Source organism: Rattus rattus, chromosome 3 (genome assembly GCF_011064425.1).
Source record: "Rattus rattus isolate New Zealand chromosome 3, Rrattus_CSIRO_v1, whole genome shotgun sequence".
In the NCBI taxonomy this organism is placed as follows: Eukaryota; Metazoa; Chordata; class Mammalia; order Rodentia; family Muridae; genus Rattus; species Rattus rattus.
Window position 1 is genome coordinate 9,144,670 of NC_046156.1, and position 15,959 is coordinate 9,160,628.

Below are 15,959 nucleotides of genomic sequence, written 5' to 3' on the forward strand. Positions count from 1 at the left end.
GAGAGAGACCTCACCGCCTGGTCAGGTGGGCACCCCTGAGGCTGCAGAGCGGAAGAGACCACCAACACTGCCCACCCCTGCCCACATCCCTGACCCAAGAGGAAACTGTATAAGGCCTCTGGGCTCCCGTGGGAGAGGGCCCAGGTGAGGCAGGAGCCCTGCCTGAGACACCGCCGGAACCTGAAGGAAACAGACCGGATAAACAGTTCTCTGCACCCAAATCCCGTGGGAGGGAGAGCTAAACCTTCAGAGAGACAGACATGCCTGCGAAACCAGAAGAGACTGCTCTCTGCACACATTGCTGATTCCAGAGGAAAACACCGGAGGCCATCTGGAACCCTGGTGCACGGAGGCTCCCGGAAAAGGCAGCGCAGATCTTCCCAGTTGCTGCCACCGCAGAGAGCCCGTGGGCAGCACCCCGCGAGCGAACTTGAGCCTTGGGACCACAGGTAAGACCAACTTTTCTGCTGCAAGTGACCTGCCTAGTGAACTCAAGACACAGGCCCACAGGAACAGCTGAAGACCTGTAGAGGGACAAAACTACACACACGAAAGCAGAACACTCTGTCCCCATAACTGGCTGAAAGAAAACAGTAAAACAGGTCTACAGCACTCCTGACACACAGGCTTATAGGACAGTCTAGCCACTGTCAGAATTAGCAGAACAAAGTAACACTAGAGATAATCTGATGGCGAGAGGCAAGCGCAGGAACCCAAGCAACAGAAACCAAGACTACATGGCATCATCGGAGCCCAATTCTCCCACCAAAACAAACATGGAATATCCAAACACACCAGAAAAGCAAGATCTAGTTTCAAAATCAGATTTGATCATGATGCTGGAGGACTTCAAGAAAGACGTGAAGAACTCCCTTAGAGAACAAGTAGAAGCCTACAGAGAGGAATCGCAAAAATCCCTGAATGAATTCCAGGAAAACACAATCAAACAGTTGAAGGAATTAAAAATGGAAATAGAAGCAATCAAGAAAGAACACATGGAAATAACCCTGGATATAGAAAACCAAAAGAAGAGACAAGGAGCTGTAGATACAAGCTTCACCAACAGAATACAAGAGATGGAAGAGAGAATCTCAGGAGCAGAAGATTCCATAGAAATCATTGACTCAACTGTCAAAGATAATGTAAAAGCGGAAAAAGCTACTGGTCCAAAACATACAGGAAATCCAGGACTCAATGAGAAGATCAAACCTAAGGATAATAGGTATAGAAGAGAGTGAAGACTCCCAGCTCAAAGGACCAGTAAATATCTTCAACAAAATCATAGAAGAAAACTTCCTAACCTAAAAAAGAGATACCCATAGGCATACAAGAAGCCTACAGAACTCCAAATAGATTGAACCAGAAAAGAAACACCTCCCGTCACATAATAGTCAAAACACTAAACGCACAAAATAAAGAAAGAATATTAAAAGCAGTAAGGGAAAAAGGTCAAGTAACATATAAAGGCAGACCTATCAGAATCACACCAGACTTCTCGCCAGAAACTATGAAGGCCAGAAGATCCTGGACTGATGTCATACAGACCCTAAGAGAACACAAATGCCAGCCCAGGCTACTGTATCCTGCAAAACTCTCAATTAACATAGATGGAGAAACCAAGATATTCCATGACAAAACCAAATTTACACAATATCTTTCTACAAATCCAGCACTACAAAGGATAATAAATGGTAAAAGCCCAACATAAGGAGGCAAGCTATACCCAAGAAGAGGCAAGAAACTAATTGTCTTGGCAACAAAACAAAGAGAGGAAAAGCACACAAACACAACCTCACATCCAAATATGAATATAACAGGAAGCAATAATCACTAATCCTTAATATCTCTCAACATCAATGGCCTCAACTCCCCAATAAAAAGACATAGATTAACAAACTGGATACGCAACGAGGACCCTGCATTCTGCTGCCTACAGGAAACACACCTCAGAGACAAAGACAGATACTACCTCAGAGTGAAAGGCTGGAAAACAACTTTCCAAGCAAATGGTCAGAAGAAGCAAGCTGGAGTAGCCATTCTAATATCAAATAAAATCAATTTCCAACTAAAAGTCATCAAAAAAGATAAGGAAGGACACTTTAGGAAAAATCCACCAAGATGAACTCTCAATCCTAAATATCTATGCCCCAAATACAAGGGCACCTACATAAAAAAGAAACCTTACTAAAGCTCAAAACACACATTGCACCTCACACAATAATAGTAGGAGATTTCAACACCCCACTCTCATCAATGGACAGATCATGGAAACAGAAATTAAACAGAGACGTGAGACAGACTAAGAGAAGTCATGAGCCAAATGGACTTAACAGATATTTATAGAACGTTCTACCCTAAAGCAAAAGGATATACCTTCTTCTCAGCTCCTCATGGTACTTTCTCCAAAATTGACCATATAATTGGTCAAAAAACAGGCCTCAACAGATACAGAAAGATAGAAATAATCCCATGCGTGTATCGGACCACCACGGCCTAAAGCTGGTCTTCAATAACAATAAGGGAAGAATGCCCACATATACGTGGAAATTGAACAATGCTCTACTCAATGATAACCTGGTCAAGGAAGAAATAAAGAAAGAAATTAAAACTTTTAGAATTTAATGAAAATGAAGGTACAACATACCCAAACTTATGGGACACAATGAAAGCTGTGCTAAGAGGAAAACTCATAGCTGAGTGCCTGTAGAAAGAAACAGGAAAGAGCATATGACAGCAGCTTGACAGCACACCTAAAAGCTCTAGAACAAAAAGAAGCAAATACACCCAGGAGGAGTAGAAGGCAGGAAATAATCAAACTCAGAGCCGAAATCAACCAAGTAGAAACAAAAAGGACCATAGAAAGAATCAACAGAACCAAAAGTTGGTTCTTTGAGAAAATCAACAAGATAGATAAACCCCTAGCCAGACTAACGAGAGGACACAGAGAATGTGTCCAAATTAACAAAATCAGAAATGAAAAGGGAGACATAACTACAGATTCAGAGGAAATTCAAAAAATCATCAGATCTTACTATAAAAGCCTATATTCAACAAAACTTGAAAATCTACAGGAAATGGACAATTTCCTAGACAGATACCAGGTACTGAAGTTAAATCAGAACAGATAAACCAGTTAAACAACCCCATAACTCCTAAGGAAATAGAAGCAGTCATTAAAGGTCTCCCAACCAAAAAGAGCCCAGGTCCAGACGGGTTTAGTGCAGAATTCTATCAGACCTTCATAGAAGACCTCATACCAATATTATCCAAACTATTCCACAAAATTGAAACAGATGAAGCACTACCGAATTCCTTCTATGAAGCCACAATTACTCTTATACCTAAACCACACAAAGACCCAACAAAGAAAGAGAACTTCAGACCAATTTCCCTTATGAACATTGACGCAAAAATACTCAACAAAATTCTGGCAAACCCAATCCAAGAGCACATCAAAACAATCATCCACCATGATCAAGTAGGCTTCATCCCAGGCATGCAGGGATGGTTTAATATACGGAAAACCATCAACGTGATCCATTATATAAACAAACTGAAAGAACAAAACCACATGATCATTTCATTAGATGCTGAGAAAGCATTTGACAAAATTCAACACCCCTTCATGATAAAAGTCCTGGAAAGAATAGGAATACAAGGCCCATACCTAAACATAGTAAAAGCCATATACAGCAAACCAGTGGCTAACATTAAACTAAATGGAAGAAACTTGAAGCAATCCCACTAAAATCAGGGACTAGACAAGGCTGCCCACTCTCCCCTACTTATTCAATATAGTTCTTGAAGTTCTAGCCAGAGCAATCAGACAACAAAAAAAAAAGGAGATCAAGGGGATACAGATCGGAAAAGAAGAAGTCAAAATATCACTATTTGCAGATGATATGATAGTATATTTAAGTGATCCCAAAAAGTTCCACCAGAGAACTACTAAAGCTGATAAACAACTTCAAAAAGTGGCTGGGTATAAAATTAACTCAAATAAATCAGTAGCCTTCCTCTACACAAAAGAGAAACAAGCCGAAAGAAATTAGGGAAACGACACCCTTCATAATAGACCCAAATAATATAAAATACCTCGGTGTGACTTTAACCAAGCAAGTAAAAGATCTGTACAATAAGAACTTCAAGACACTGAAGAAAGAAATTGAAGAAGACCTCAGAAGGTGGAAAGATCTCCCATGCTCATGGATTGGCAGGATTAATATAGTAAAAATGGCCATTTTACCAAAAGCGATCTACAGATTCAATGCAATCCCCATCAAAATACCAATCCAATTCTTCAAAGAGTTAGACAGAACAATTTGCAAATTCATCTGGAATAACAAAAAACCCAGGATAGCTAAAACTATCCTCAACAATAAAAGGACTTCAGGGGGAATCACTATCCCTGAACTCAAGCAGTATTACAGAGCAATAGTGATAAAAACTGCATGGTATTGGTACAGAGACAGACAGATAGACCAATGGAACAGAATTGAAGACCCAGAAATGAACCCACACACCTATGGTCACTTGATTTTTGACAAAGGAGCCAAATCCATCCAATGGAAAAAAGATAGCATTTTCAGCAAATGGTGCTGGTTCAACTGGAGGTCAACATGTAGAAGAATGCAGATCGATCCATGCTTATCACCCTGTACAAAGCTTAAGTCCAAGTGGATCAAGGACCTCCACATCAAACCAGACACACTCAAACTAATAGAAGAAAAACTAGGGAAGCATCTGGAACACATGGGCACTGGAAAAATTTCCTGAACAAAACACCAATGGCTTATGCTCTAAGATCAAGAATCGACAAATGGGATCTCATAAAACTGCAAAGCTTCTGTAAGGCAAAGGACACTGTGGTTAGGACAAAACGGCAACCAACAGATTGGGAAAAGATCTTTACCAATCCTACAAATAGATAGAGGCCTTATATCCAAAATATACAAAGAACTCAAAAAGTTAGACCAAGGGGAGACAAATAACCCTATTAAAAAATGGGGTTCAGAGCTAAACAAAGAATTCACAGCTGAGGAATGCGAATGGCTGAGAACACCTAAAGAAATGTTCAACATCTTTAGTCATCCAGGAAATGCAAATCAAAACCACCCTGAGATTTCACCTCACCCCAGTGAGAATGGCTAAGATCAAAAACTCAGGTGACAGCAGATGCTGGCGAGGATGCGGAGAAAGAGGAACACTCCTCCATTGTTGGTGTGATTACAGACTGGTACAACCATTCTGGAAATCAGTCTGGAGGGTCCTCAGAAAATTGGACATTGCACTACCTGAGGGCACAGCTATACCTCTCTTGGGCATATACCCAAAAGATGCCCCAACATATAAAAAAGACACGTGCTCCACTATGTTCATCGCAGCCTTATTTATAATAGCCAGAAGCTGGAAAGAACCCAGATGCCCTTCAACAGAGGAATGGATACAGAAAATGTGGTACATCTACACAATGGAATATTACTCAGCTATCAAAAACAACCACTTTATGAAATTTGTAGGCAAATGGTTGGAACTGGAAAATATCATCCTGAGTGCGGTAACCCAATCACAGAAAAACACACATGGTATGCACTCACTGATAGGTGGATATTGGTCCAAAAGCTCAAGTTACCCAAGAAACAATACACATACCACATGAAGCTCAAGAAGAAGGACGATCAAAGTGCAGATGCCACACACTCCTTCTTAAAACGGGAGAACAAAAATATTCATAGGAGGGGATATGGAGGCAGAGTTTGGAGCAGAGACTGAAGGAACAGCCATTCAGAGCCTGCCCCGCATGTGCCATATATGTATATAGTCATACACATACACATACATATGCCATACACATATATATATGGTCACCAAGGCTAAATAAGATTGATGAAGCTAAGAAGTGCAGGCTGACAGAAACTGGATATAGATCTCTCCTGAGAGACACAGCCAGAGCATGCCAAAATACAGAGGCGAATGCCAGCAGCAAACCACTGAACTGAGAACGGACCCGTTGGAGGAATTAGAGAAAGGATTGAAAGAGCTGAAGGGGCTTAAGACCCCATAAGAACAATGCCAACCAAGCAGAGCTCCCAGGGACTAAACCACTATCCAAAGACTATACATGGACTGACCTGTGACTCCAGCTTCATATGTAACAGAGGATGGCCTTGTTGGGCACCAATGGAAGGAGAAGCCCTTGGTCCTGCCAAGGTTGGACCCCTAGTGTGGGGGAATGTTGGGGGGGCAGGAAGCAGGATGGATGGAGAGGGGAACACCCTTATAGAAGAAGGGGAGGGGGAGGAGATAGGGGGCTTATGTCTGGGAAACCGGGAAAGGGAATACCATTTGAAATATATAAAAAAAAATCCAATAAAAATATAGGTGTCTCTTATTCCTACCCCTCTCCGGAGAAAAGCAACAATAGAACCATAATCCGAGTTCTTCGTTATGAAGTCCTTCATATTCCAAACTCGGTTTGGCGTTTTTAAAGCTAGATCTGATAACAGATCCCAGGATGGATGCCCATGGAGTTACAAACCATGTTAAGCCTTGGGAGGCGCCACTGGGGATCAGAGAAGATACAGGCAGATCCAACCAACAGCCTGCTGGCCACACACATCCCAACAGCACAGTGACATTACGTCACAACATCAAAAGGCTTGATGTGTCTGTCTGTCTGTCTGTTTTTCCATACTGGTGGACTTACAGTCTGCCGCAGGGGAGCATACACAATCAACTTACTTCCCTCCCCTTCCACACAACTCTCCAGCATTCCTGGCCCCATCATTTCTTCCTCCTCTGCCCAGAACCTGGCAGTGTGGGCTCGGCAGTCGCTATCAGAATTCCTTCCCACTTGGACCCCATTGAGTCAGGTTTCAGATGTGGTCTGAAGCCCCATGGGTCCTCAGTGGCTAGAACATCTCACTGGTGACTTACAGTTTCAGTTCCCAGTTCACTGTGGACCCAGCAACCTTCCAGTGAGATGTCCGTTCCTTCACAAAGTCAGTCTTTTACATACTGCAAGGAGTAGAACTTCAGTGGGTCCCAAAGTCCACTGAGCAGGCATGCACGAACCACACGTGAAACTTCCAAAGTCAGTGCCTGCCTTAAATTTAAATTGAACAAAGGCAGTGCCCACACAGGAAGACTCTTACAGAAGCGCCATGAAAAGCTATTTCCTCAAATATTAAAAAAAAAAAAAAAAAAAAAAAAAAAAAGCCCAGGTGGTGGCCCACGCCTTTAATTCCAGCACTCAGCAGGCACGGCAGGAGGATCTCTGAGACTGAGGCCAGCTTGGTCTACAGCATGAGTTCCACACCAGCCAGGGCTGCACAGAGAAACCTCGTCTTTGGGGGGAGGGGGGAGTTTAGGAGGCTGGAGAGATGGCTCAAGGGTTAAGAGGGTTCACTCTTCATCCAGAGGCCAGAGTTCAGTTACCAGCACTTACATCAGAGAGCACACAATCGCCTGCAGCTCCAGCTCCAGGATATCTGACGCCCTCTTCTGGCCTCTGAGAGCATAAGGCATACACATAAATAAAAATGAAACCTTTTCATAGGTTTAGGGATTAAATGGTATTATATGATAAAAACACAGTATAAATTCCTCCCCAAAAAATAAATTTTTAAGAAAAAAAAACATATTAAGTGATTCCGGTCACTTCCAGATGTAATTACTGTGGGTCAGCAGTGTTCATGGATCTAGGAGAGCAAGGTCAAGCCTTGTGATTTGAGCCCAAGGAACTGAGTAGGCAGGGAAGCCTCTCAGACGGTCGGGCTGTGAAGGATGCTCACGCGTGCTGAAAACGTGCAGATGTTGGTTCAATGTCAGATGCTATCTATGCCTGAGACACCATTCCTAACAAGCCCCAAACTGAATGCTGGCAGGCACGCCCAAGCTTCGGGTGTTGAAGCAACCTCTCTGCCTGTTCTTACCTTGGTCCAACTGGTCTTTCAGGAACAGCTCCAGCTTAGATCCTAATAACCTCCCTCTAAGACTAAATGAGTCCTTGGGCTTTCTCTCTTGTCGCCATGAATGGCCAGGAAATGGCCCATGCAGGCCAGGCATAAGCTGTTTCTGAGAGAGCTAACAGAAACCAACTGTCTCTGAAGCTCGCCCTCTGCTGGTGAGCAAGAATTGTTTTCTCCTCCCTCTCTCACCTGGCTTCCACGCACAAAGCTCCTCAGAACAGCTCCACCTGTTCAAGGGTGGGTTACATCCCAGAGGCCAGGCTTTAGAGAACCTCTCCCACTCCCCTCCTTATGCCCTGTGCATCCCTCAGGGAGCGTAGATCAGTGGTCTAAGGAGCACTTTCTGGAGAAGCATACCTCTGTGTGGCACGGGCCCCTGCATCCTTCTCAATCCCTCAGGCCCTTTCCTCAGAGGGCCGAGTGACTGACAAGCATTCTCTGGTCCATGCCCTGATCATGCCGGTGGAGTGGGGACTATGGCGTTGGTTTCTGTTGACTAGGGATGGGGAAGTGCAGTTGGTACTCCCCAGTGATACCAAGGACAAAGGGATATTTTAGGACATTCATGGGGAGCTGGAGAGCTTGAACTCACAGACGGTCACCATCATCCATTCGCTGGGACACTTCTTAATCTCCTTCTATGATATGCAAGACTCGGGAGCAGCAGCGGCGGAGTCCATGGGCCCTGCACGCCGAGGTAGGAGTCCAAAGCAGAGCACCTAACGCCTCGCGGACTCTACCGTGCCGTGCCTAGCAGATCGCCTACACTTAACCCACTGTGTGATCTCCTCGGTGTGGAATTTAAGGTGCAGAGATGTTAGGAGGGATTCCTAGTGAACGACCCAGTTAGGCGGGTTAAAAGAACAATTCAATTTTTTTCCTCTCAAAGGTCTGACGTTTGATGGGCTCAGCTGCTGGGTTCTCCTGTGAGGTCCCCAATACTGTGGTAGTCGGATACTGGTTAAGGTTGGGCATGTGTCTCCGGATCAGGGCTTGGGGGGTTATCTAGCCTGTCTTCGCTAATCACACGGCCTCCCCACGGGTTAGCCGAGGTTATCCCACGACTTGGCAACGTCAGAGTGGCCGAACATCACAGTGCGTCGCTGGTTTTTCCCTATAGTGCACGTTACCCGACACCAGACAGAAAATGCAGTTTCTTGTGGTAAAAGTACATGGGTAACAATTGCTTAAGAATTAAGTTCTTTATAAATTTATTATTAGTAAATGTTTAAATTACATGGCTATTTTATTTATTTGTGCATCAGGAGTAATGTAAAAAAAAATTACTCAGGCAAGATGAGGGTCTCACAGTGGAAAAAGCTTAAGAGGCTCTTACCTTGTCTCTAAAGGCACGAAGCGCCATTCCCCTATGCTCCCGGCTCAAGAACTATGGAGCGGCAGAAGGCTGAGCCCCGTATCGCTGTGGGAGAACAGAGTTCAAGCAAAAGGCAGCAAGAGATTATTGAAGTCCATTTTGAAAGTAGTTATGCCAGAGTTCCGTCCTAACAGCTTAACTCCTGCTTGGCCACCGTGCTCCCCCATGTGCTGGTGTGATGAGCACCCAGCACAGGGTGTTTCTGGTAACTGGAATAAGACACGCTGGTGGCACGAAGCAGGAAATTGTCAGCTTTGCGTCAGTAGGTCAGGGAGAACTTTATATAGGGAACAACATGCATGCACTTATATGCAATACATGTCACACACACGTACATACATGCACAGGCGTGCAACACACACATGCACATACATGCACAGGCGTGCAACACACACACACCCTTCCCCTGGGTGTGAAGGACAGATGGACAGACTGGCTGTACTAGGTAACTTGCATTGTGTAACTGACTGGAAAGATGAACCAGACAGAGCTAGGAGGCCGCAGGTGGTGAGGGCCAGCTCTGCAAATGAGAAGCCATTAAGTCCAGTCTCATCTCTACCACAGTGTAGTGTTAGGCTCCTGAGAGGAACCAACAGCCCCAGGGGTGGAAGGGCACCCCGACCTTTCCTAGAACCCCAACTGACCAAGCTCTGCTCTGCTCCTTCGCCTCAGATCGGAGAGCCACAACTGGTGATCTGCATGGACTGCTCAGCAGACACCATGACTAACCGCCTTCTGCAGAGAAGCCAGAGCAGCCAGCGTGGGGAGGACGGTGCCAAGAGCATTGCCAAGCGCCTGGAGGCTTACCACCGAGCGTCCATCCCTGTCATCGCCTACTACGAGACGAAAACACAGCTACAGAAGGCAAGTGTCGCCTCCTTCAAATGAGCTGCTTCATCTTTCTCAGAGAGGAAGTAGAGGCAAGCTCTCTTGTGAGATCTGGGGAAGCTGCCGGCAGTTGCAGGGTTGAGGCCAAAACACAAATTGCTTTCTTCCCTCGCTATCGTCCTGATCAAAGGTGGATATGTGAACATAAGGTGGGGGGTGACCATGGTGATGTACAACTCCAATCAGCACTCAGGAAACAGAGACCTCTGGGAGTCAAAGGCCAGCCTGGTCTATATAGCAAGTTCAAGGCTAGCCAGGGCTACATAGTAAGATCCTGTCTTTAAAAAAAAAAAAAAGATTGAATATCTGTTGTCAGATGGCCATAAGAAGTTGGTCACTATTTTGTGGTTGCTGAAACCTCTTTCCAGAGGACAGGCAGCAAGGGCCTAAAACACAGACCTCTATAATCCCAGCCGGTGGGGAGGCTGGGGTGGGGAGATCTCATATTCAAGGCTTGACTGAGCAGCTTAATGAGCCTCTGTTTCAGGGGAAAGAGCCTGAGGAGCTGAGGGTACAGTTGAGTGGTGGGTGGGGTGCTCACCTAATGTGCATGGGGCCTGCATTCAGTTTCCAGCCCTGGAACAGGGAGGGGGGCTTTGTGGGGAGAACAAGCTGAAAAGAAAGTTCTGTCACAAACTGTAGGTGGCTTCTGGTGCTCTGCCCAACAGGATGACCCACAAAGCAAGCCTCCTCCAGACCCTAGATTAACACCTTACTGCTCAATCTCCTGCGGGTCACGGTTGGCGCTTGGCTCATCTGTGCCAGTTTCTTCCAATAGCTGAGTCCGGGAGCAGCAAGTCAGTTAGTGGAGCCATGGAAGTGTCATGGGGAGAAAGGCCTGGTACTTGATGTCATACAATGCAGTCCACACTGCCACCATTAATACTTGGCAACCCCCACCCCAGGTTCCACTCTTTTCCCTATTCTGTAACTCGTGTCTGGTTTAGCCACTACTCCAGTGGTTAGCCACAGGTCTAGCCCACAGAGCTAAGCGTGTTCCTGGAGAAGATGGAGGGCAATCCAAGGACAACAGCGACTAGGGACATCACCAAGAACCATATGGACCAGTCAAAGGAGCACTTCCCAAAGAGGAGGCCCATAGGCTAGATCATTCACTTGTCTGTGACATTAAGGACTGGTGGAGAAGCATGCAAGACTAAGTCAAAATGGAGCCACAAGGTGGCTGAGGTAATCCAAAGCTCCCATCTGGAATTCACTCCATTGTCTTGTGGAGAAAGGATCCAGGGTGAAGAGGGGCTATTAAGAAACTGTGGAAGTCACCCAAGGACCGGTACAAGGATACGATCATCCTGCTATTCCCAAGATGGCTGGCCCGGGTCAGCCGTAACAAACTGATCTCCGAGGCTACATTATCGATTCCTTAAATGATTGAGAGTGAATGCCCAACCTCCTAGACCTGTCCATGGTCCATTTTTTCAGAATCCTAAACCCTTGGTAAGAGAGGTCTAAATGGTGCCTCTAAATATGATCCCTGGATGTTGAACTCTTTCTGTAGGGTTTCCTGTAACCACTTGTCACTTAAAAACAAAAACAAACAACAAAACGAAAACCTCAAAGATAATAAAATAAACAGGCTGCCGCGATGTCTGAATGGGTAACTGCGTCTGCTGCGAAGCCTGGAGACCTAAGCTCAGGTCCCGGGACCCACACAGAAGACAGAAGAGGCCAACTGTGAGCTGTCTCCTCTTGGCTCTGCCCACTGGCATGCATGTACCCACCCCTGAATAAGATCAACAGTAAACAAACACGGTGTTGTCACGTGTGTGCATGGGCCTGCAACCTCAGGGCTGGGTAAGAGCCCGGCACTCTTGCATAGGACACAGGCTTGATTTCTAGCACCCATGTGATGACCCAACCATCTGTTAGCTCGAGTCCTGGGGATCTGACACCCTCTTCTGTTCTCCAAGGGCACTGCATGCACATGGGGCACAGATATGTGTAAGCAGTACAACTATACATATAAAAATGAAAGAAAGAGGGGTTGGGGATTTAGCTCAGTGGTAGAGCGCTTGCCTAGCAAGCGCAAGGCCTTGGGTTCGGTCCCCAGCTCCGAAAAAAAAAAAAAAAAAAAAAAATGAAAGAAAGAAAGGAAGGAAGGAAGGGAGGGAGGGAGGGAGGGAGGGAGGGAGGAAAAGAAAGAAACAGAAAGAAACAGAAAGGAACAGAAAGAAACAGAAAAAGAAAAAGAAATTCAGGGCTCCAAGAATCTTCACAACCTACATCATTTTGGAAGTTTCCCATTTTGTGCTGCCTGGAACAGCCAAGGAATCTGCTTCAGTCCTGAGACTGGGAAAAGCCAGACATAGTTTAGAGTTTATCCCTTCTGAGAATCAGGAAAAAAAAAATCCCTTCTCTTGCTCTTTAATCATCTGAATCTAAACCCACAGACTCACTGATGAATGACACTGAGCTAATAAGGTTCTCAGAGAAACCTGACTTCTGTAATCCTTACAATACTCTCTCATTCTCCAAGAAGCCAGTTCCCAGGGCTCTCCGGCTCGTCCCTCAAGGCTTCCTCACTGGGGATGCTGGCAGCCGGATCCACAGAGACGTGGCCTTTACAGTCTACTTTGTCAGTACTGGGAATGGACACCAGCGAACCACGGGGAGACAGTGCTTCATTGCTTGGTTGCCCCACCTTGCCAGGTCCATACAGTACACTCCACACCTAGCTGTGTGAGTGACACAGAAACAGTGCTCCATCTCTCGAGCAGAGGAAGGAACCACACAGCAGGTTTCTCCCTTCTGTCGGGGTTCTGCAGGCAGCTGCCGTAACCTTCAAGCTTTTCTTCCTGGGCTGAACCAGCCTCCACTGTTAGGAGAGCCCCACAGATAGGTGCACTAGCCCAGGGGAGGGAGAGCTTGTCCACTGTGGGTGAATTCACTACTAAATAAGTAGCTGGGAACGAAGCACTTGGGGGTGAGACGTGCCAACGCTGACCAAATATTGCTGGAAACGCTGCCTCTGGGTGTTGGAAAGTCCCAGGGCACACTTGTGACCCTTGGCGAGTCAGCTTACTTAAAGCCCTTTCTGATATAAAACAGGGCTGACAGTGGCCCCTGGAATTCCTCCAGTCTGTTACTGTAGGATTCTTTGGGGATGGAGGTCTGGGGTTGGGGGGCTTTCCCATTAGTTTAAAAGGAATACAAGGGGTTGGAGATTTAGCTCAGTGGTAGAGCGCTTGCCTAGGAAGCGCAAGGCCCTGGGTTCGGTCCCCAGCTCTGAAAAAAAGAACCAAAAAAAAAAAAAAAAAAAAAAAAAAAAAAAGGAATACAAGCTTATTCTTGAAAATATACGAGACCCATTTCTGAGTCCCACCACCCACCCGGGGCGGTCACTCAGGGACACAGCCTGGACACTGAGGCGGATGAGCTCACTGTATTCAGCAGACACTGTTGCCAGCACAGAGGGCGGTGGTGCTGACACTAACCCTAGCCCACTGTCACTGCTCGGTTGGTTCTAGAAGCCCACATTGCCAAGACACAAAAACCAAAGCTGCAGCTCAGAAAGCCACCAGCTCCAGGACTCCAGAGGAAAGCAAAGAGAAGTAGGAAGAAAACGGGCACCCACCAGGCCCCAGTGCCAGTTCCCATGTGCCTGCTGATGGGATTTAAAGCAGCAACAGCAAGTTTAACTTTATACTCGCCAGGATGTTCCTCCCTGCAGGGTTCCTATCAAGTTTCAGACCTTTGAAGGCAAATCCTTCAGAGGCAAAGCCGCTCACCTAGTTACCTACTCAACACACCATGACATCACAGATTCCAGGACTCAGCACTGGAGCTCCTGGGGTGACGTAAATCATGAAACTCATTTTGACTAAGAAAGCTGCTGCAGTCACACGACTGCTTGCACACAGCAGAGGCTGGCCTGCGCTCACATCTGCTCTCAAAGAATCTTGTTCTCGCCATGCTAATCCCACAAACTCTCCCGCTCTCAGAGGACAATGACAAGTTGGCATCTTGTTAGCCAACTGTTCTAAGCACCAAAGACGGATGTTAGAATCGGACGGGTAGGCTGGGTGTTGTGACACAGGCCTGTAGTCCCAGCACTCAGGACAGGGTGTGGCTCAAGGCCATTTGGGGCTACATAACTCCTTGTCTCAGAACAAAACAAAGCAGGAGACAAAACTTAGCTCTGTGCACGTCAACTGGTCCTGTCCAGTTCCTTTGCAGCTATAAACAGTGATAAAAGAATCACTTATTTTTCTTTTAAAATTCTCTATGGGAACTGAGCTGGACAGAGAGCTTTGGGATTGAGGGAAGTATTGAAGTAACCCGGGAAGAACCAGAGGGGAAATTCAGAGGACACTGAGGGCTCTGGGTCAAACCTGTTCCTCTAACTTCATTTGCTCTGGAAGACTCCACTTCTGAGATCTGTCATATTTTACCACAGCCACCCCTGCCTGCTGCCACAGAGAGGCCGAATGTGTGCCTATAGACTTCCCGCTCTTTCCTGCTTCGCTAGCCTCGTGAGGATGGAGAGCTGGGTTTCCCCTCTCACTCTAGCAAAATGGCAACTTTCCACCAGGACAGCCAATGGTTCCAGCTTAATCCTCCCTAACTCTTCTGAATAGTTTCACCTTTTACAAGTTGATTTAAAAATGTTTTGGCTCCAGCAGCCTCTGAAGATGAGAGCTCGACAGCCCCATCACAGGACATCAGTGGCACCGACAGACACGTCTCTCAGGACGGCAGCTGGGCAGCAGCTGAGTTCCTCCTTAGGTGGTAAAGCCCCACATGAGTTCTCCAAAGGCAAGCAGGGCTGTGTCTAAGGCATGCTGGCTCTGCAGCACTTCCGGGGGGTCAGGCCTCTCTTCTGATGGGTGTGAACAATGCCCAGTGGCTGGCTGGACACCCAGGAAAGAACCCTCTGTCCACTCCCATGTTGCTGGCTTCCTCTACTGCTGTATCCTGCACACCATGGCCTAGGCCCCGGCCCCTCTAATCCAGGCTGTACTCCCACCTTGATCTGAGTGCCCCAATGAAGTCAGCGTTCTCAGGGTAACATTGAAGTGCTCCTTGATTTCTAACAATACATTGAACACAGTCCTTCCTCACTTGGATGTCTAGGTGTTTTAGAGCACCGTTAGGTTAGCGGGAAAATAGAAGAGCCCAGATCACCCCATCCCCAACCACCTCAACTGTCAAAGTTGCCCAACAGCCTGTTGGTCACAATAAATGACCCTGCACTGTCATCCAATGGCAATGGCTGACTCCAAGGCCTTTGTGGTGTACATTGTGTCTGCAGTGTGAAGCAACCCCACCCGGATTCCTCCTTACCCCTCTCCCATGTGCTGCACCTGCTCTTCTCACTGTCGTGGCTGGACTACAGACTGTGCCCCTTTCAGATTGGCTTCATGTGCACTCAGGTCTCCTCGTGTCTTTAGCTCATGCCATCCTAATGCTGAGTGACCTAGACATCCACCTATGAAACGTCTGGACTCTGAAGCCTGTGCAGGTTTGGGGGCACTTGGGATTCTCGGTGTGGAACAGAACTACTGTTTGAAGAAACTGTAATGCCTTCCAAGTGGACGGACCAGTTTTTCACTTTCGTCAGCAATGAAGAGTTCTGGTTGTCTCACCTCGTAGCTGCTTGGTGATGTCAGTCTTGGGGGTTGGGCATTTTAATTACTATGTAGTGAAGCGCTCTCATTTTAATTTAGTGCTATACATTTTATTTATTGTGGACACAGGGTCTCCTTGTG

At 46.4% G+C, this 15,959-nt stretch overlaps 1 protein-coding gene across 2 annotated transcripts in view; it reads left to right on the top strand.

Annotated features, from left to right (window-relative positions):
• Positions 1–15,959, top strand: part of Ak5 (adenylate kinase 5) — a 193,904-nt gene that overhangs the window by 176,579 nt on the left and 1,366 nt on the right. For both annotated transcript variants that reach the window (XM_032897134.1, XM_032897135.1), the window contains exon 13: positions 10,018–10,209. In XM_032897134.1, the coding sequence (XP_032753025.1) occupies positions 10,018–10,209 (192 nt within the window). The remainder of the gene's footprint in view (positions 1–10,017; positions 10,210–15,959) is intronic.